We start from the raw sequence: 22,607 nt of genomic DNA, 5'->3' as shown, positions 1-22,607 counted from the left end.
CAGACAAACTGTGGATATCATATATTACATTCAGTAGCTATCTCCTTGCCCCAAAAGTGCATCCCACACCTCATGGTTTAGAAGGCAGGTTGAAGTCTCTGAAACTGCATCTGGCCTCTCTTCAGAAGAGCTGCTGAGCCGGTGAGGGCTCCCCAGTCTCGCTCCCTCGTCCTCAGCTTCTAGCTTCCCCCCAGGAGCAGATGCCTTTTCAGGGCTCCACAGCCCCTGGGGCACCGCAGGCAACAGCCAGTGGACCCGCCGCTAGCACTGAAGGAGGTAAAGGCCGTTGGCCCCATGGGGTCGCTGGGCGTTACTGGTTTGGCCTCCGCCGGGCACCGTCGTTGCTGCGGTGCTGGGCGGGTGGGGCCTGGGCCAATATGGCTGCCGCCACTGCGGAGAGCGGCGGAGCGGCACCGAGAGAGGAGGGGATGGTTGGTACCGGCGACGAGGAGGACGGAGAGGAGAATATTCTCTACGACTTGTTGGTTAATACTGAGTGGCCTCCCGAGACGGAGGTGCAGGTGCGTGTCGCTGCAGCATGGCCGAGGTGCGGGGGAGGGAACCGGCCACGTAGGCGCGGGCGGTGATGCACTCCACTGCCCGGCGGCACGGGGAGGCTGCCAGCCTTGAGGGCCATGAGGTCGGGCTCTTGCTTTCAGGGAGGCTCTTGCCTGCTCTCTTCGTGATAGGCCCGAGAGCTGGGAGGGCAGCAGGGGCAAACAAGGTATCTTTGCGGTCGTCCGGCCGCTGTCATGTCAGTTAATCCCCGCGTTATCAGTCTTATTAGTGCTGTCTGGTATGTCTTGAAGTCTTTACTACTCATTACCTGTGAGCACTGTATACCAAGTTTTATTGTTAAGCTGGACTGAGGGACGTTCAGCTTCCTCAGGTCTCATTTCCAGAAACAGCTGTCCTGAGAGCAGGGGAAACTGGCCTGGCATTAACAAGGTCTTTATCGAGCTTATCTTGCATGAGGAAAATTAGTTCCTTGTTTAGACTTTCACATCAAAATGATTACACCTATATTTTCAGGAATGGATTGAAAGTGAGAGGTATATCTGTACCTACAAGGCATGAAAATGAATGCCAAAGCTTAAAACATCAGAAGACTTACCAAGTTTTTTTGCTTGCTGCTGTCAGTTCTTCATGGGTCACTAGAAAAGCTAAGAAGCTCTTTCATGTTTACATCTTCACATTTTCCTCTGCAGTGTGCTGAGGTGCTTGCCTTTCCATCAGTGATTGTCTCATTTGGACATACAGGATGCAAGCAGTGTGGTTTTATTTCTTTCTTGTAGCATCTTTCAAGTCCAGTTCCAATTTCCCTACTACTAAAAGTAGTTTATAGAAGTATTTTAAGAAAGTTTTATGCTTAATGAGATCATCTGCACCAAGAAGTTGTAAAAACATCACAGGTAGAAGAATGTAACTATTCATAAATTCTAAAGCCAGTCTCATAAAATAGGGTTTCATTTAGCAGAAAGACTTTTTTTTTTCCCCTCTCCCTCTTGTTACGTAAATCTTCAGTTGCAGCAACAGTATGGATATTTGGAAAATATAATTGCAACATTATCAGTTTATAGATTGTCCATGTAATCGAGTAGACAGCTGTACATATTTTTATTTAACTAATTTGAGAGATGGTAAATAGTATTTGTTTCTAGGAACATAATAAATTGCTTTATATGTCTGAAAACCATGAGGAAGATTTAGGTGCGGTGATATGAGACTGTGGTTCTACAGCAGTGGTAAGGGGGCCCATTTCTGACAAGTATCTCTTCTTTTCTGCCATTAATATCCTTGAAATTGTATGATACGCTGAATAAATGATTGATTAGTCTGAGAAACAATAATGTTGTTTCATTTCCTTTTGTTGAATGGTCATCCTAATACTCATCTAGGTACCAAGGCAGATGGATAACACATCTGTCAAAGCCCAGTGAAGGGTGAGATGTTCCTTTAGTGTCAGTGTATGGATATACCAATTTAAAGTGATCATGAAACCACAGTCTGAGGGTCCTCATCTGCCCTGGTAGTCAGAATTTCTAAGCATCATAGAATTCTGCTTGTCAACTTCAGCACACGGTACAGGCTATTTTAAATTTGATATTTCTTGCCGATTTACTTCATTTTCAAGTTAAATCCAAATTAGAATGACAGAAACAGGAAGGCTAGAAAATATTACACTATATAGTTTATGTGGATCTGCATCTTTCTTGAAGAGTGTCAGTAGCCAAGGGCATATTCTTTTTACAATTTTAGTGGGAAATTGATTTTACACTGACATACATAGGCATACAAATTATTTTGTCAGCATGATTCGTTTTTTTGCCTCAAGGTGCATTAACAGTGCCTTAACCGTGATAGTATGTAGGAGATTATGAGTTTCCCTTTGGAACATCAATCTCCTTTTAATCTTGATTTATTCACATTTTCCAGAAGAAGTCACAAAACACTCCCTGCCTTACTTGTAGAACTGAATGGTTTGGAATGAATGGGGTGAGAGACAGCAGAAAGGGAAAGGAATTTGAATGCTGCACTGGGAAACAAAATTAAATGTCTTCCTGCACAGGCATCTAGGATACAAAACAAGGCCTTAAACCAAACATTTTCTAGGTCTCTATTAATTTTCTTTTGTTTTTCTGTCATCTCATTTGGGATGATTAATTTTCAGTTAGAGTACTTGTAATTGGACAATGAATCCTGTGATGAAGACATAAAGTCATGCTAAAATCAAGATACTGGTAAAACTGGCATAGATTTCTTAAATTGGAACCCCAGATTAGCTGTATTTTCAGTTCTTATCAGTGTTCTCATTCTCTTGCATTGAATTTCCCAAGAATCATTTGGGATTTTTTTTTAGTATGAGGGGAATATTTGTATAGGGTGAATGCAAGGAACTGACAATACCAGAGAAGAGAGTGATGTGGAAATCAAGCAATCTGTGTTCAGTGTAGTGATGTGATTGTATAGAATAAGATGAAAATATATAATGAGAATAAAAAGAATTACTGAGTAGTTGAGTGAAAGTAGTGAATGAGGCAGTAGTTGTGGAGGAGTATGCAAGGGAAGACTCATGGAATCATTTGTGGAAATGCAGGCAGACTGAGTGTTTCCTTTTCTCCAGCAGACAAGTACTGTCTCATCTTCTGAAATATATTGAATGTATTACTTATTCCTGTGGGTTTTTTAATTGCCATCTAATGTTTTGAAATTTCCTCACTAAGTGAGTGTCTTGTCAGAGACGAAGATACTTATGTTTTATTTCTGGAATGCTCTAATAAAGGAGAACCTGAAGTTGTTTTCCCAAATAAGAATTAATTAGAAAAGAAACAGAACAAATCTGGTAGCCAGTGCTCTTGCTGAGGTGATAGGAGTATGTATGTATGTATGTATGTAAAGTCTAAAATTCATATCTTCAGAGTGTGATAGTAAATCAGCTTTGTGAAGGGCTTAAAAGTGTGTGGAATAGGAACTTGTAGTTTAGACTCAGGAGGGGACAGTAAGAATCATAGAATGGTAGGGGTTGGAAGGGAACTTTAGAGATCATCTAGTCCAACCCACCTGCAGAAGCAGGTCCACTTAGATCAGGTCGCATAGGAACATGTCCAGGTGGGTCTTGAAGACCTCCAAGGAAGGAGACTCCACACTCTCCCTGGGCAGCCTGTTCCACTGCTCACTACTCTCACAGTAAAATAGTTTTTTCTTATGTTTAAATGAAACTTTTTGTGTTCCAGCTTCATCTCATTACCCCTTTTCCTGTTGTTAGTTACAACAGAAAAAAGGGATGTCCCAACCTCCTAACACCCACCATTTAGATATTTATAAATAGTAATAAGATCCCCCCTCAAGTCTCCTCTTTTCTAGACTAAACAGCCCCAGTTCCCACAGCTTTTCCTCGTATGAAAGATGTTCCAGTCATATTTTGATAAGGTAAAAGCACTTTTTAGAAAAGTTTTTACTGGGAACTTTTCTGAATCAAAAATCTTTTAACAAGCTGTGCTTTTAGCTTCCCTAGGAAACTGCAGATGTCCCAAGGTACTATGTTAGCTGTAGGAATTAATTTATACTGTCATGTATTTTCCTGTAATGACTTACTTCCTGGATGATCAATCTGAATTTGGAATATTATCTATTAGTACAGGTGTGTTGGCTTTTTTACATGCTGTGAGATGACAGCTTATGTGAAATACTATTTCTGGACTGCGAACTTTGCATAGAAAGCTGCTAGTCAGTACTTCAATAATTTAAGCTTGGATGTCCAAATATTTTTTTTTTTTAAACTTGACCACACTTGATTTTGACAAATTATGTGTCTCAGTGTTTGCTCTGTAACTTGTAGTGAGAGATATCAATATTTCAGTTAATAGATAATGATCTGTCCTACATAGTCTAGGGAAGAGGAAGTTCATTCATTACCTACTCTATTGTTCAGTTTGTGGTGCTCTTTAATATTTCCACTAGAAAAGTATAGGCATGATTCCTTACTGATTATGTTTCTTGTCTTCTCAGTTAAATCCCTTTTATTCTATTTTCTGATTGGCAACTAGTTTTACCTCTTCTTATAGCTAAGAATATGTATCCTATGTTGCTGTGTATTTCTTCTTTCTGTATTTGGGTAGTACTTTCATTTATATCGTGAGTGTAGTTGTTTCCTTCCACGTTAAGTAGAGCATGACTACTGGAAAGGCCGTGTGAGGCTGAATAAAGTAGAGACAGTGATCTGAGTGGCTGTTACCTAGTCCAAATTGACATAAGAAGAGTTTTTCTTCAGGAGTTGGTTTTCTTCATATTTCTGAAACTTTCATGAGCAGTCTTTATGTAGCTTAGCAGTTAGATATTAGCATAATATATTGAACACCAATTGCTTTGACTTCTGCATGTTACAGATCAATCTGAAATTCATTGGCATAGAAAGAATGATTTATAATGCCTTACAGGAGAATATAATCAGAAGTCAGTGTCTTTTTTTACTACCCAAAGATCAAGGCAAAGCTGAATCAATAGACTATCTGTTTTTATGTTTTGTGTATTCCATCTTGGCACTTAGAATATTTGGCTTAATAGCCTATTTTAGTTGATGCAGTTAAATTACTCACTATATGAAGTTGCAAGTAACAGAAAATACATAAGGAACTTGTAGACTACCAGGCATCTTAAATTTAATCAGTGGATATAAGTATGAATGTTGTATTTAAGTTAAAATGTATAACATAGTGTTTGACCATTATTGTTGTATTTGCAGCCGAGAGGCAACAGAAAACATGGTGCATCATTTATCATCACTAGAGCAATTACTGGTAAATATGACTTGTTCTTATGTTCATGACTCATAAGAATGATATGTGGATTGCTTGTGAAATTTACATTTTCTTCACTTTAGGCTGGTTAGCGTAATGGAAAAAGGGTGCAGGATGTGCTTTCAGGATGCAGGATGTGTTCTGTTTATCAATATTGCTGTTAGTTCTATGTAATTTATGTGAGCCTTCTTGTCAGTCTTAGCTTATTGGGACAAACTAATAAACTATGTGTCTGAGAAGCTTAGAAGTTCTATTATGTTTTGCAAAATGTTGTTGAGAGTTTTTTCTACCGGCTTTTGCTTTGAACTGAATGCTAGCTAGACAATTCTATAAGGCAGCTTTATTTTCTGATTTTTTTTATATTGATTCTCTTAGACTTTCCAGAAATGCGTTGGGATTTTTTTTTTTTTATCTGCTCTTTGTGTTTACACTAATATTAGAATTCACTGGCCAAAGATAGAGGATATCTCTCTTAATATCATTTTCATTTGTGAGAATTTATAAAATTCTGTGTGCAGCAAACTGGAGTGTGTTTTAAAACCTGAGAGATGTAATTTTTGCCTCTTTTTTCTGTTGTAGGCCCTGCATTGTTTTTGCTCCGATATCTCTGGTACAGGTAGGTTTGATGAAAATAATGCATAATCTTTTTCTTTGATAATATTTTATAGCTTTTTGATTTGATGGAAAGTTATTTTTAATGACAAAAAAACTGAACACTTGTTTTAGAATATTCTCTTTTCAGAAGTTTAAGTAGTAGCAACCGAAGAAGTTTAAGGCTGCAACTGAAGCCTATCTAGAAAAGAGCTGGTATATACTAGTTTGACTTTTCACTTTTATCAGAAGCCTAAGTAAACTTGCACTTGAAACATCATTTATCTCAAACACATACCTTATGTACCTGCCCTCCCCACTCCCAACTGAGATACTGTAACTGAAACTGTTTTTTATTTATTGTATGATGACATGTCAGGATTTACTTCCTTTAGAGTAATAATTTGGATTTTTTTTTTCTTGATAAACTGTCATTCAAAAAGCTTGATAACTAGTTGAGCAACACTCATGTCATTTATAAATTTAACTTCTGAATCAAAAGGCACTGAAATGGTCTCGAAACATGTTGTGGTAAATACAGTTTTCTTGGAGAACTTTAGCTCCATGGTTATATTAATTACTTGATACACCTGACAGCCTTGAAAATTTCAGTTCTCCCTTTTTAGAGATATTTTGTTGTTTTTGATATATGTGGAAAAGGGCATTAATGTGTCTCCCTGTGAAACAATATTATGAATTCAGCAAGCAGGGCTGTTTTCCCTTTTTTTTCTTTTTTAGGGGTGGTGTTGATGATCTCTATACCCTCCTATAAGTCTAGTTGTAAGGATTAAGGATTCAACTGCAAACAGAATTAATTCCACTTTTCTTCCTGCTTCCAGGAGTCATATTTCAAATATGATTCCTAGCTTTTATAATTGATTCTAATTGCTATTTTTATGTAATTAATACAAGTGTTTAGGAAGATGGATCTTTCTCTGTTTAGGAATCATAGAATCATTTAGTTTGGAAATGAACTTTTAAGATTATCAAATCCAACTGTTAACCTAGCACTGCCAAGTCCACCAAGGGATTGATCACAGTTCCTTGTGCTCCTCCCATGTACCTCAGTGGTTCCATCTTAGTTCCACCTCCTATATATCAAAGAGCTTCTGGTTGGTCCCCCTGAAGCCTTCTCTTCTGCAATTCCCTTGTCTCCTTGTAGGGCAAGTGTTTCAGTCTCCTGGCCAACTTGGTGGCCCTTCGGTTTATTGGTGTTCTTCTTGTAATGGGGAAGCCCAAAACTGGCTACTGAGCAGACTATAGAGTGATAGGTAACTAATCAATTTCCTTGGTATGTAGTCTTGTTTTGTTAATGCAAGCACAGATGTTGTTAGCTGTCATTGCTGGCAGGATGCAGTCTTTATTCCTGTTCAGTTGCTAAACCTCCCAGGTGATTGATGGTTGCCTTGAAGCTAAGTTGTATGGCATGTGTATCTTGGGTGCTGCTTTCGTTAAGTGATTGTTCTGATTTAGCCAAATGTTTTTGTTATTTCAGCCCTGCAAAGTTTTCTCTGCCCACTAGACTGATTCGTCTAGTTAGTAAGCAGATCAACTGGCACCTAGTACTTGCAAGGTAATCAGCTTATGCGCTTTTCCATTTTTGTCAGTAGTGAATGTATTCATGCTTCTTTTCCTCCTCCCACCATCCCCATTACTAACCATGCTGAGTTTAAGATGACTTTACTACAATATTTTCTTTTGAATCAAGAAAAATACTGGAGGCTTTCACAGGTAGTCTTGGGAAAGAAAGGTCAGCCTGCTATCTAGGAGTTTTCATGTTGTTTCCTGTTATTTAATACTTCTTTCATTCACATCTGAATATTGTTCTGGCTTTTGAGACAAAATGGCTTGCAGTGCAGTTGTTTTCAAACTCAAGTCTTGAATTTGATTAGTTAAACACCTATAACTTGGGAGGATATGTAGCATAAATTGTTTATTTTGAAGTTTGTAGAAAGTGAATGCATACCCTGAAGATTTATCTGCTGTTGTGTGTTCAAGGCTACAGTCAGCTGTTCTGCAGTAATTAAAAGCCATCTCACTGATGCTAGTAAAAGAAAAGCATGAATATATACAGTAAAAAGGTTTAATGAAATGAAGATAGTATGGGATGTTTTAGTTAATTATGTATTATCACTGAATGTAATCAATAGTTCAGCGAGAGCTCTGTACTGTTAAGAGATGGTGATTTTTCAAAGGAAGTGATGACACCTTTTGATGCACTGCATGCCAGTTGCAGTGTCGTGTTTTAGGTACAATGACAGGAGACCTGCTCCTAAGGAAATGATGCAACTTGATCAAGTATGATGGTTGTTTATTCCAGATAAAGCAATACATAGTTTTAGATACTGCTGCTAAGTAAAGTTATCCATAAGTAACATCTGATTCTGACCACCCTTGCAGCAAGATTTTAGACAAAGTTTCTGTTTTCTTAGTGCTATTAGTAAAGTGTGACAGATATATTTCAGTGATATGAAGGGGATCTTATTATAGTATAGTTTTTTTAAAAAAATTAAAATTGATATTGTCAAATTTATATTGAATTATGGAAAACAAAATTTACCTCTCGGAAGAGCACCTAGAGCTGTGATGCACATTCTGTAAGGACTGAACTTGAAGTTTCACACGTGTATTTTTCTTTCAGCAATGGTAAATTGTTGGCAGTTGTTCAAGACCAATGTGTGGAAATCAGGTAACTTGGAGTTGTCTGTTGCTTCATGACTACAGTTACGGAGTTCTGAGACTGTTTGTCTAGTCATTTACTAACTATACTTATAAATATTTCTCTTTTTTTAAATGATATATATTGTGAAAGTAATCTGTGGAATAATCTTAAAATGTATTATCACTTAGAAAGAAGTCGTCTGTTTCTTCCTCATTCTTGGCCATTCTCCATTAAAAAAAAAAAACAAAACAAACCCACAATAGTCCCACCAGAATCTCTCACAATTAGGAATGTTATAGATAAATTTATATAAGTATCTGTATCTCTCTTTTTTAAGATGTGAAAGAAAATCAGGATATTTTTAAATACTAAACCCAAATCGTGGTCTTTCAACACTTTGTCTTTCTGTTCCCCTTAGAAATATTCCCCTGATAAATGGGGCAAGGAGCTAGTGTTCTGCCACTGTGTAGAGTAGCTGATATGTGTAATACTTAACCTTATTTTACAAGTAACGTGGATTGCCACAGAGACAGATGCTTTCCCTTTTTCTTTTGCTCTCTAACAAGTTCTCCTTTGCCAGTTCAAGAACACATTTAGCTGTAGATCGGATCTTGATTGAGTGTGTTTACTTGCTTCACAAAAATCCATTTGCTAGAAGGTCAGACCTTCTATTTATATGTAAAAGAAGCAAGTATATGAAAATTGTTCAGTCAAAAGTGGTATGAACACCATAAATGTCAGCTTATAGACTATAAAATAAATCTTGTGTTTCAGCTGTATTAATGTAACTATATTCTTGCATTGCTTCTAAAATTGTAAACCTGGAGAATACTAAGTTTTTTTTCTGAAGTTATATGCTGAAGTTTTGAAATGCTATTATGCTACTTTGAACAGCATTACTACTAAATGAGGAATATTAGTATATATGTATTGATAAGAGGGTTTCTAAAATACTCTTTTTAGTTTCCATAGCTGCCTAAGGATGAAGACTATTTTCTGTCTTTTTTCTGAAGAGGTATTTAAATATATGCAGGCCTTTGAATTATACACTTGGAGTATTTTATAGTGTTCTGTTTATTAAGGAAAATTGAGTAGTATTTTTTTTTTCTTATTTAAATCTATATAAATCTTTTTCTATAGGTCTGCAAAAGATGACTTTGGATCCATAGTTGGAAAATGCCAAGGTATACAAGATGGCAACATTTACATCATTACTTAGTGTCATCATTTTTGTTGCTCATGCATTGCTAAGTCGTGGTGTCAATTTACTTTAAACATAATGTTGTAACTTCTTAAAAGCATTGGGAAGAATCTCGTAATAATTATGCTTTGTGATTAGCTCCATTACCCTTCCTACCTCCTCCTTTTTTATGATGATTAACATATAAAACCTAAAATGAAATGATAGTTAAAATTAATAGAGGGGGGGAGGGGGTTCTTTTTTGGGTTTTTTTTTTTTCTTCTTGAAGATAAGCTTGTAATGATAGTAGCACCCTGCATTTTTAATTGCAGTTAATATTTTTGTTTGTTCTGTGTAAGGAATTATATTTAGTTTTCTTCTTTTTTTCATAGTGCCAAAGGATCCTAATCCTCAGTGGAGGCGAGTGGCCTGGAGTCATGATTGTACATTACTTGCTTATGCAGAAAGCACTGGAACAGTGAGATTGTTTGACCTGATGGGCAGTGAGCTTTTGGTCATTTCACCGGTAAGTGCTCTCTTAGGTTAAATATGAATTTAGTAGAATAGTACAAATACAAAACAGAGGACTGGCCTACATGAAAGGAGAACGTATGTTCTTTCTTCCTTCCATCCAATTGGACATTCTTTTATGTATTTAAGTGTTAATTTATTTTAAGTATCATGTCTTTAAACCTCATATTTTTAATTCATGTTTATACAATGTACTAAATTTAGCTTCATAGTTCTTTCAGTAACAAAGCCTTTTTTCTTTTCTTACATCTCCTTTCTCTGTCTCAATTTCTGTCCTCATTTTTGGGTAAAGACAGCAAGTTTTCCAGGAGATCTGAGTTACGCTATTGCTGGATTGATCTTTCTAGAATACAAAGCAAGTGCCCAATGGTCAGCCGAACTGCTTGTTGTTAATTATCGTGGAGAACTGAGAAGTTACCTTGTTAGGTAAGCATAAATTTTGACTTGCTTTGGGAAGGCATAGTGAACTTCAAAGGAGTTCTTTCTAGTCTTTAAAGAAAATAAATTTGAAATAATGTATGCTTTGTTCCCCCTCCCCGTTTTTAGTGTTGGAACAAATCAAAGCTTTCAAGAAAGTCATAGTTTCAGCTTTAGCAGCCATTATGCCCATGGAGTAACCACGGTCGTTTATCATCCAGGTCACAGGTAAATTTTTTGTTTTCTTCTTGCCAGTAATAGGGAAACTGTGAACCAAAGTGGAAGATAAACACTGAAGTGTGTTGAGTAAGAAGGAGGAGGTAAACAAATCTATTGATATTTAATGAAACAGTAATAACAAGTCATGTATCATTGCACATATAAAAGAAGATGTAGTTGGTGATGTCACTTTACTAATGGAATACTGAAAATCGAGTTATGTCCTTTACTGTTTGAGTACCTTGCATGAGCAGCATGTTTTGCAGTGTCAGGCATTTCTAAATTTGATAGGGTAAAGACTGATCTGTGGAGTTTTTTGGTGGGTTTTTTTGGGTTTCGTTTGTTTTATGTGTCATTCTCCCCTTCCCCACCCTCCCCTCCAAGCCTGTGGATTTGACTTGTTAACCAGCCCATGTTCCGTAGTGTCCTGACTGGAACTGCCAGGCTTTGGCATTTATTTATCTTGTGATGCATTTTCCCTATTAGTGATGTTTTGGGTGCAGATAGCAAACTTGAAAGATTCACTAATTGACTGACTGCTTTTGAATAAGATGTAGCTAGAACAGATCCTGGCTAGCCAATTGTTTAAAATTACCTTTTTAATACCTACCTGTTTATAGCAAGATGAACTCAGCAACTTATATATCTATTGAATTGTAGGGACTAAACGTTCTTCTAGGTATTATTCGTCTATTAGAAGAATTGAATCTGGCAACATCACTGTTATATCACTATATTGTTTTAAATAGAAATTATACTTGATTTCTTGGCGGAAGAAACGCGCTGTTTAGAATCTTGTTCTTGTTCTTCATTGTTAGGAGAGATGTTTTATAATCCTTTTTTTCCCTGAGATATGTTAATAACAAGTAGTATTCTTCTAGGTATTACTTTGAGAGATTAATTTTGAGTATTATTTCTTCTTTTTACTTAGTTAATATCTAATAATTCCACATAATTTATACTTGGTGTACGAAATTGAGAGTTTTGAGATAATAGGTGTAGGTTATGGAGCTTTGGTAGCACTATCTGACTAGACAACAGAACTTACTCATTCTTTCCTTTGATCAGACCTTTGATCGGGGTTAGTAGTTTTTGACACTTTTTTCCAAAGATGTATTTTCTGATCCTAATATTAGGAAGTAGATGGATTACAAAAGTGAGTGTTGCAAAGAATATTGATTAATATTAGAAGTATGGTCAAATAACTTCTGTGATTGTTATAATAGATGCATGTGCTTGCTTTTCATTTTTTGATGTGTTTCTGAGTAAAAGATGTCAGAAAATCAACTGTGATGTAGCTGTCAGCCAAATAGCATGGATGTCGCTTTGTGTGTGCGAATATCAACTTACTGCCATGGCAATCTGAATGAGGAGAAGAAGGGGAAAAAAAGCAAAAATATCAAGTTTTGTTCTTCTTTGCTTCCACCTCCAAAAGAAGTAATAGTTTGTATTATTTGTACAAAATCTAAAGTTTGTACGAAATCTAAAGTTTTTAAAACTTGATATTAGTGTGAAGTAAAAGAGCAAGAGACAGTACTACTCTTGTGCTTAGAACTGTTTATTCAGAATATTAGTAATTTAAGTGACTTTTTTATGGAAACTTATGGTTGACTTTTTTGTGTGTCTATATTCTACATTTTCTAGGAAGAGAAATGCCCTTTCTTTACATGAAAAGATGTGGTTATATCTGCTGCAGAAGTAATACGTTTGTGTAATGTGTGTGGCATCATATTGAGAAATTACTTGTTTTTATCAGGAAATACTTAGACTCATTCCATCAAAATAGTCAGGTGATGATAGTATCATTTATGTGCAGCCAGCTGACTTAGTAAAGTTGAAAAACTGATGCTTAAAAGAATGCTCAATTGACTAGAAGGCAGAAAGAATCGATGTTTTTCCCTTCACGTAGGGAAGTCCTTTCTGTTTTGTTTTTACTCTGTAGTAGAAAACTAATAAATTTGACATCAGAGAACTCTAAATTAATGAGGAGAGTGTCTTGCTGAAATTGTCTTCTTATCCAAAACAAAAGACCCCAGTGTTATTGAAGGGAGGAAATTTTCTTAAATAGTACATTAAAGAAAATGGTGGATATCTATGAACACTTACAAGTTTTTGTTTTCAGTAACATGAACTTTGATCACTTAAGATAAAACTTATCTCTGGCAGATCGTGCTTCAGATACTGAAGTTATACCAGTCTTACCTCCATTGCTTTTAAGCCTTGACTTACTGCACTCTATATTACTATCTATTTGCTCATTACCTATTACAATGCAATAAAATAACACTTAAGAACTTAATACGCTTAATTTTTTCAACTAGATGTATGATAACTGCAAAGAGAGTATGTCAGTAGGGAATGTATCTGCATCTGTAGGGAAACTGGAAGCAATAGCTTTGGGAAAAAGTCTAATAATGAGTTTTACTGCTGTTGAAAAGTGTTATACACCTTAATTTAGGTGTCTACTGTTGGTGTTCTCAAGTGATCCAGCCTTCATCTATGATTGGAATTTATGGTGCACTTAAGTTGACAAAGCTTACATGTCTGCTTCAGTATGAGCTCTCTGTAGGCTCTAATGGAAGGTTCAACACCAAGTTATTTTGCGTAACTTAATCTGGAGCTGAAAGTCCTACTTCAGGGTTATCTGCAATTGCTACAGAAAATGTCTAGTATTAGAGCCTGAAATTTGTGGTGACTGTAGGAGATAAAGAGTTTTAGATTCAATTGGAGTTTTCTTATCATACCAAAAGAGATGAGTGAAGATTTGCATAGAAGCCTCAAGCTCTTGGATGCCTCATCTGAACTTTCTGTTCCTGAGATCAGTATGACATTAGAGTTATCTCAAGCCCAGCTTTGTAGAAACCCTTGAAATAGAGTACACTTAAAGGAATTGCAGGGGCAGCTTTTTTTTTTTTTTTTTTTTTTTGGGACTGAAGACAACTCTGCAGACCATCTAATCCATTCCTTCTCACAGCAGGTTCAAGTAGAGTGGATTGCTTGGAGCCATGTCCCTCCAGTCCAAGACCTGCATAGCTGCTGGATTAGTGGGTGCTGAGGTCTGAGCCTTGCCACATTTAATGAGAACATGTACAGAGAGAGTTGCTGGCACTCCTTTTTGCAAACTGCTGTGTCTGTTGGCTATGCTCTACGCCTTGCACTTGCATAGATCTTTTTCTGGGATTGTTGACCCTTACTAATTGGGATTCAGATGGAACAAAATCTCAAAGCACTCCTTTGATCAGGAACAGCTATCTCTTTCTGGCAATGGCAGTCTTCTTGAAGTTCCTCAAAGACTTCCCAGGAATTATACCAGAATTATCTAGAAGATCAAGAGGATCCAGAAAGTGCCCAACAAACTGCATGCTAGCTGTGCTCTGTGTAGAAGACATTAGACAAAAATAAAAATTATTTAAGATTTTAACATTTTAGTGCTAAAGGATGTTGCATTGACCTTGATGTCTGTAACACTGTGATGGACAAAACGTTCTCTTCCAGTGACTGTCAATATTACATGTCATATATTGAAGTTGGTATTGCTTTGTGACCCATCTGGAGTGGCATAAAACAAACTGATGTGGTGTGATTTAAGAATCCAGGTGTTTGGCCAGGACAAGTAATTTTTCATATTATTGGGACAGAAGTTGTTGGACTGAAATCTTCTTGTTCAGATTGAGACTAACTTAAAAACCCCCCCAAAAACCAATAAACAGGAAAACCTCTCAAGTGGCTGTTTCCAGTTTACCTGTCAACTTGTTATTTTGGAGTCATCTCCTGTCTAGACCTGAAAAAATAATTGGTAAACAAGGCCAGATCTTTGAGGCTCTCGGGAGTACCTTTCATTTTCTTTTGATACCAGTTGTGTTACTCATCTTAATAGTTTCTGACCCTGTTGTTGCATTTTGCTCTCTGAAAAGCTTTTTAAAATTTTAAGTACATGCAGCCAAGATGGATTTCTCTGCAGTCTTGGGAAAAGGCTTTTTGTCTTGAGGTTATGTGCTTTGTGTGTCTAAACTGATATCGCATCTTCATTACAGCTGTCACTGAGTTGCATTTATCCTAAAAGATACTTCTGAATTATAAATATGATGCACTGTATGTGACAGTTTTTCCAAAATTTCTTTGAAAAGATTTATCTTTATGGAGTTTTTAAGAGCTCATTCAGGCAGTTTTCGAGCTACTTCTGTCACAGTTATTGACAATTCTTCTCTTGGTCTTTGTGCTACCATTTGTCTTCTAGTTACCACTGCCATAGTGTGGTCAATTGTAATTGTGTTCTAGTCACTGCTGCTATTGAAATTTTTAATTCAGTGGCATATTCCAATGGAAACTGGAGCTTACACAATAATGTAACTGCCTATGGATGGAAAAGACAGTAGATAAAAGTAATCTTTCAGGAGATTATGTCTGCTGTCTCTTGGTTATTAGGAATTGACAGTTGTGTTGTAGCAATTTCATTGAGTTATTGTTTACTCTTCTTTTCTTAAAATGGACAAACTATCAAAGAGATACATGTAAGACTTATTTTCTGTAATGAAAAAATAATTTGGAAAATATATCATTTTATATGTAAAGATTGACCTTGCCAAAAATCTTTCAGAGTTTTAAGATGTGATTTTATGATCACTGATATTAGACTGTGTGCTCTGATGTGAGTACCATAACATATTAATGTCCATTTTAGCTAGTCAAGAATAAACTGCATCATGTCCAACAGGGTAGATAGATCTTGGAGCAAGATACTTACTTTAACTGTTACCAGGAGTTTCATGTGACATATTATGTCTTTGCTGAAAGTTTGTTTGGTACTGGTATGTGCTGCAAGATATTTCAAAACTTGTTACTTCCTTGTTTTTACCTGCAGTTCCTTGGAAGAGCTATGTAGCATGTCTAAAAGATGACTTTTGTGCGAGCTGGGGCCAAATCTTTAGTCAGTGGCAGTTTCAGGCTTTTACTAGGCAGGGGAAAGTTGCAGAACAGAAACATTAGGTAGAAGGAAAATAAAAATACACAAAAGGAAAACAAAGAAATTTATTAACACTAATTATGTATGACATTTAAGGTTTTTCTCTTCCCAATTGCCCTTCCTCCCATAGTCAGTAGCAGAAAATCTGATCTTAAAATAAGTTGTGTATTTCTGAGAACTGTCTTGTTCATTGGTGGTTGTCTCTCATGTGTTACTGTTTGCCCAGTTCCTGGAGGACTGATCTTCTCTCCAGGCATTTCTGTGTTAAAAGTTACTTCATGAAAGAGTAACAAACTGTTCAAGTAATTTCTAGTATTTGTTGATGCTTCAAAGTTGAGTGAAATTAATCTTGTGATGTTGTCCTGATAGTTGTTTGAGATTTTCTCAGTTGCTTGAGTATGGTATTGCTTAAATATTCTGATTTTCAATGTCTGCCTTTACATTATACTTCTTAACCAACATCTGTAGTCTTTAGCTGTCCTGGTACCAGAGACATCCTCAAATGGAGCTCATGCTTAGTATGACTTGCAGAACAAAATAACCTTAGTAGTATTTTTTATTTGAGTTCCTATCTAAATATTTATTTGAGAATTATCTGACCAATTGACCTGAATGAACAACCAGTATCAAAACGAAACAGTTGATGTTGACTGGGAACTGCTGAAGTGTAAAGCAACTTAGATTCAGTTAGGATCTAAAGTTTGTTGTATGAAGGGCTTAATGCAGTCTTATTTTACCACTTGTACAGAAGAGACATGTTCTGTAGGAGTGCTTTGGTGATTTAACACTGGGATTGCTGTGCTCACTGAGCAACAGTAGTATTCTCTGTTTAACAAGTAGTATTAATGGTGACGTTTCTTCTTCAATCTAAATAACACTGAAGTACAGTCCTCCCTTGCTGATCTGTCTGTGGTGGAGTTCTGTCACTGGTTTTCTAGTACGGTATTTTGCTAATTGTTGACTTCTTCATAACCCAGTTAATTTGCTAAGTATCTATAGGAAAAACACGATAGGTGAATTTTATGTCTGCTATTTTATGTCTTTTCTTATGTTGTTGCTACAGAAGATATATGTTAATTACTCAAGAAATGTGTTTGCTTCCACGTGCTATTTGGGTTACCAGTTTTAAGGAATTTGAAATATGATGTGCTATTCATGGTCATTTTCCTTAACTCTGATAGGAATATGCTTGTTCATTAAATGATAACATGGTTTCTTCTTGGTGTTCTACAGCAAGAAACCACTGTCATGGGTGCTCAGCCACAAACTTTACAAATTCTCAAGTTAAATAGCATCTCCTTAAGGGAGAAGTAATTACTCTTAGCTGTGCTGTACTTAACTTTCTGACAATGCAGAATTACCCATTTCCCATTTAATTATGATGTTAGACTAAGAGTCCCTTATTGCTGTTTCTGACGAAAATGGCGAAGTGATTTCTGCTTTGATGTCTTGGGTAGCTCTATGCCTCAAAATAGCTAAAACTGAGAACCTTAAAGACTGTTAACATCCATGATATAAATCATCTTACATAATGTTTGTGAATGGCATGAGACCTGGGAATGTCAAATAACTTTTACTGACATCTTGAAGAGATTTAAACCTGGAAGAGTTTGGTTTGGTTTGGTTTGTTTTTTTTTTTTCTTTTAGCTGACTGTTGGAGGAAATGTTTTGAAACACACTCAAGTCAGAGCAGAGAGCTGTATGACCATCAGCCACTAGGTGGTAGAACATTTCAAGAGTAATGCAGGCTTCAAAAACCTATACAGGATTGTTCTCAGAGCCAAACTTCTAGTTTTTCCAGTCTCTGCCTTTTTTTTGTAGATACTTTAGGTTTATGGATTGTTCACTGAAATGATGCTTCCAAATTTAGACATCTGCTCTCAAAAGTAGTCATTTAAATGTAAAACTGCTTGTTATTAAGATGAAAGGGTTTCAATGGAAAATATTTTTAATATATTTTAGTAGTAGTCAGTAATAATTTTGTAAGAGTCCTTTCAATTTTTTAAAGTATAATCTACTGTGTGTAATGGAATTAGTCCATGCAAATTTATAATTGATCGAGGGGCTTTATTAATAAAAGAGAAGCAGCTTTTGTACTGCATCTGAATAAATGGAAAACTAATGCTTATGCAGAATGAACAGAACTTTTCATAAGCTTAAACTGTAATTGTTATCTTTCTTAGAGGGTAGGGGAGAAACTGTGTAGCCAGACATGCTTTGTTTTAAATGTTGGGAATTATGTCTTGAAAAGCTAGAGATGAGAATGAGTAGGGATAAATGCCACAAATAACAAGTGTTACTCACGTAACATTTAAGTAGCTTCAAACTTCAGGGTATTTTATTCACAGGCAAAGCTTATTGGGACTGTTGGGTATCTTAGTATAATTAATCTATTTTTTTTCTACAAGCAAACTGCTATAACTCTGACTGAAAACAATTAAAAAAAACAAATTTGTGTCAACATATGAAGCCATAATATGCCTTTATGTATTTTACAGACTTCTTCTCGTAGGAGGCTGTGAAACAGATGAAGATGGAGTATCTAAAGCAACTGGTTGTGGGATATCTGCATGGAGAGTTTTGTCCGGCTCTCCCCATTACAAACAGGTGACTAGTTATGAAGATGACATTAGAACGGTAAGTATTCCTTATTTTACTGGATGAATATTGTCACTGGCAGAATTAATTAACTGGAAGTTGAATCTGAATCTCTTTTGCAAGACAGATGTAATGCAATGTTTTGCTATTTTGTAATTTATGAGGAGTTTGCATCGTAGCTTATCTCTTCCCTCCTTGATTTTTTTTTTCTGTAGGGCAGTTTGAACTTTTAAGTTCTTTATTATCACTTGTAGTTTTTAAAAAAACAACCTGAACAACCCAAAAAAAACAACAACAATAAGTAGTGTGTAAGTATACAAAGTCCTGAGTTCTTTACCAGGATATATTACCTATCTTTGGAAAAAAAAAAAAAAGTCAGGTATTTTTTGTTATTTGCACTTAATAACAAAGGCAGCACACCTGAAATAAATGGTACAGTTGAAGTCTGACTCATAATTTCTTTTCCTTCTCATAGAAGAAAATATTTAGTTTCGTAACAACTACCAGGTGCATATACTAAAATTAATTTATGGTATGCTAGAATAAATTCCAATATTTACTCTCATATAGGTATTGCTTAGTATAAAAGCAAACCATTAATTTTACTGAAAATGGAAATGCTTTTCTGTGGCATGATACATAGCTTATAAAATAGGCAAAGTTACCTTAACTGCATTTTAGTATCCTTGCATTATTTTCAAGTAGGCAGTCTTATGGAAGTTTAAAGAATCACACAGAATCACTCCGTAGAGTTGTTTCAGTACTTCAGATATGACATAGGTTTTGGTGCATAAAACATTGTATGTGATTGTCTTTCACTGTACGATGTGTTTGTATTTTTTACAGGCACAGAGAAGAGGATTATTAAGGATTATGAATTTAAAGTTTTCCGGTAGACGGGGAACAGAACAGGTATTGTGGTCTATATCTACCTCAGAATTGTGTTTTATGAACATAATAGTCTGTTCATGACTAGCCGAGAGACTGATTAAAAGTAGTTTTTAATTTATGCAACTTAGTCATTAATGTTTCTATGAAACTCATAAAAACTAATACACTCCTAGTGTTAAATGCAGTAGCTTACCATTTATTTTATTTTTTTAAAAATCCAATTAGTTCATCTGCTGAAGCTTGACTCTTGAGTTTTCAACATACCGACAGGAACAGGTCTAGGGTTCAATATTAAAAGTAAACTCTTAATCAAAAAGGAAGGTAAACACACCTATTTATTTGTTAATGAATGTAATGATCATAGCATGTTAGGTGTGTTATGTATTCTACCAGAGGAGACTAGATTGTGATGATGTTTCTCAACTATATACCCAAGAGAGAAATAACAGGAACAAACCCCAGCCTTCTGCTCTACTACACTCTCACTGGAAAACAAACAAAAAACCCCTCACTCCACAGACCAAACTGTTCATATAATTTGGGAAAGAAAGGAGTACGTTAAACTAATGATTCATGGCTTAAGTAGGGCAGATACACAGACTAGTTTCAAAGGTTTATTATGGGTCAAACTACTAGGACACTTGTGAACCTAGTGAAACTGATGTTCAGAATCAGCTGCTTCTTAACAGCCTCTGGGTATGAGTCTTATATTCTCCTCTGCCCTGAATGAGTGAAGTGTCATGCTGATGTGTAGGTGTGTGCTTTCTGTATTTGTAAGGTGCTGTACATAGTGCTTGTGGCTGTCTTCCACATGCCTAGAGAGTACCTTTGCAGTACTGCACCACTTTCTCCTATCTCTTGGCTACTAGTTTTGTGCAGCCTTTGTTTGATTCATTTTTTTTATCTTATCTTTCCCTTCTTGTAAAAAAATCCATATAAAATATTTTTTCCCCTTCTTTTGCTTTACAAGGAAATAACAGTAAAGAATCTGTCTACCGCACTCGCTGTGTCCTTCTGAGAGGAAAAATAGCTGGTCTCAAGTTATATGGGCTTCTGAAATGAATACATTTTTGGGATGTTTAGGTGACTGGTTAAAAAAAGAAATTGCATGCTTTATGGGAAGGGAAAAACTTATCTTTCTGAATATTTCTCAAGGGTGGAATGGGGAGAGATTTTATTTCCTTCAGTGAAAATATAAAGAGAAGACTGAAGTAAACTTTTACGGGAAGGCTAGTATTGAGTGTACTGAACTTCAACTTCATTGCACTTGGTAGTACTAAATTTACAAAGAAAATCAGAGACTGTTATTCATCCTAGAATGTTTTAATCTGATTTCAGATTATTTAAATATGAGGTATAGTTTATATCCTTAGTGAGAGATTGTCAACGGTGTTAAGATATGACAGGCAACTAGAGAACTTCTATATTAGAACTAGCTATATTGGGATTTGATTCTTAGGGTTGCTAGTTTAAAGGACATTTAAATGTAAAGTGCCAATCTCTGGAGGTTTTCAGGATCTTATTCTACAGTTCCATTAAGTTGAGAAGCCGTTTACTGAACCAGCATTGCCTATTTTGCCAAAGAATTGATTATTCTCTCTAGATAACAATGCTTAGATGCTAAATTTGAATATATTAATGGCTAACCAGCAGCAAGAGAATTATTACTGACTAGTGAGTAAACATTTAGCTCTTTTTAAGATCTGTGATGTATACTACTGATCGTGTATCTGAGTGGGTTATATATTTTAGCTATTTTTTTTTTAAGTGCTTTAACAATCTTTGCCCTCTGTGCATGCAAGGTCATTTGTAAAGACAGAATTGACATTAATAGGCATGTGCAGTTTCATGGCAGACTATAGTAGAGATTGCAGTGATCTAATTGCTTAAGAATATGATGAGAGATTACTCATGAAATTTTTCTAATATGCATAATTTGAAACTGGTTTTAAAAAATTTTAAGCTTGGATTTAAGCAGTGCTCTCAATAGCTGCAAATAACTGTACAACAGTGAGCAGATGATTTTATTGTCATTGTTTTGTGACATAGCTAGAACTTAAAAGTCTAAGAAATAAAATAATACTCCTCCCCCAAATCCAAACAAACATAGTGAAAAAGAATACTGTTATCTTCAGATGATACCTACCACTAATGTGCCATAGAAATTATGTTAAAACTTTTTAATTGTATGGACATCTAGTAACTTTTCTTTACTTATTTCTGTTGGGGTAGTTCCCAAGAGCAGAGGCACTGACTTAAAAACGATGTATCTTTATTAGGAAGTTCTTAAAAGCAAACTGTGTTAACAAAATGGGATTTTATAATAGAATCATGGAATGGTAGGGGCTGGAAGAGACATTCAGAGATCATCTAGTCTAATGCAGAAGCAAGTCCATCTAGATCAAGTTACACAGGAACACGTCCAGGTGGGTCTTGAGGACCTGCAAGGAAGGAGACTCCACACCCTCCCTGGGCAGCCTGTTCCAATGCTCTGTCACTCTCATAGTGAAACAGTTTTTTCTTATGTTTAAATGGAACTTTTTGTGTTCCAGCTTCATCCCATTACCTCTTGTTCTGTTGCCAGACACAATAGAAAAAAGGGATGCTCCAACCTCCCGACATCTATGATTTATATACTTGTAAATATTAATGAGATCCCCCCACACTCTCCTCTTCTCTAGACTAAAAAAGTCCCAATTGCTGCAACCTTTCCTTATAAGGAAGATGCTCCAGTCCCCTGATCATCTTGGTGGCCCTGCACTGGACTCTCTCCAGAAATTCTCTGTCCCTCTTGAGCTGGGGAGCCCAGAACTGGACACAGAACTCCAGATGAGGCCTCATGAAGGCAGAGTAGAGGGGGAGCAGAACCTCCCTTGACCTGCTGACCACACTCTTCTTGATGCATCTCAGGATGCCATTGGCCTTCTTGGCCATGAGGGCATATTACTGGCTCATATTCAGTTTATTGTCAACCAGGACTTGCGGGTCTGTCTGCATAACTGCTCTCGAGCAGGTCAATCCCCAGCCTGTACTAGTGCATGGGATTATTCCTTCCCAGAGTCTGTGCTTGTCCTTGTTGAACCTCATGTGTTTCTCTCTACTCACGTCTCAAGCTGGTCGAGGTGCTGCTGAGTGGCAACACAGCCTTCTGGGGAATCAACCAATCCTCCCAGTTTGGTCTCATCAGCCAATTTGCTGAGGGTATACTCTGTCCCCTCATCCAGGTCGTTGATGAAGATGTTGAACAAGACTGGCCCC

At 36.4% G+C, this 22,607-nt stretch overlaps 1 protein-coding gene across 3 annotated transcripts in view; it reads left to right on the top strand.

Annotated features, from left to right (window-relative positions):
- The first annotated feature begins 372 nt into the window (after positions 1-372).
- The window catches only part of NBAS (NBAS subunit of NRZ tethering complex), a 163,294-nt gene continuing 141,059 nt past the window's right edge, over positions 373-22,607 (top strand). For all 3 annotated transcript variants that reach the window (XM_061989926.1, XM_061989927.1, XM_061989925.1), the window contains exons 1-11: positions 373-521; positions 5,243-5,297; positions 5,877-5,913; positions 7,384-7,461; positions 8,530-8,577; positions 9,691-9,734; positions 10,123-10,256; positions 10,554-10,687; positions 10,808-10,906; positions 18,359-18,497; positions 19,305-19,370. In XM_061989926.1, coding sequence (XP_061845910.1) covers positions 378-521; positions 5,243-5,297; positions 5,877-5,913; positions 7,384-7,461; positions 8,530-8,577; positions 9,691-9,734; positions 10,123-10,256; positions 10,554-10,687; positions 10,808-10,906; positions 18,359-18,497; positions 19,305-19,370 — 978 coding nt within the window. In that variant the 5' untranslated portion in view covers positions 373-377. The remainder of the gene's footprint in view (positions 522-5,242; positions 5,298-5,876; positions 5,914-7,383; positions 7,462-8,529; positions 8,578-9,690; positions 9,735-10,122; positions 10,257-10,553; positions 10,688-10,807; positions 10,907-18,358; positions 18,498-19,304; positions 19,371-22,607) is intronic.

This window comes from Colius striatus, chromosome 2 (genome assembly GCF_028858725.1).
Source record: "Colius striatus isolate bColStr4 chromosome 2, bColStr4.1.hap1, whole genome shotgun sequence".
NCBI classification, from domain to species: Eukaryota; Metazoa; Chordata; class Aves; order Coliiformes; family Coliidae; genus Colius; species Colius striatus.
The sequence above is the reverse complement of the archived record's forward strand: the minus strand, read 5'-3'. Positions and strand labels throughout refer to the sequence as shown.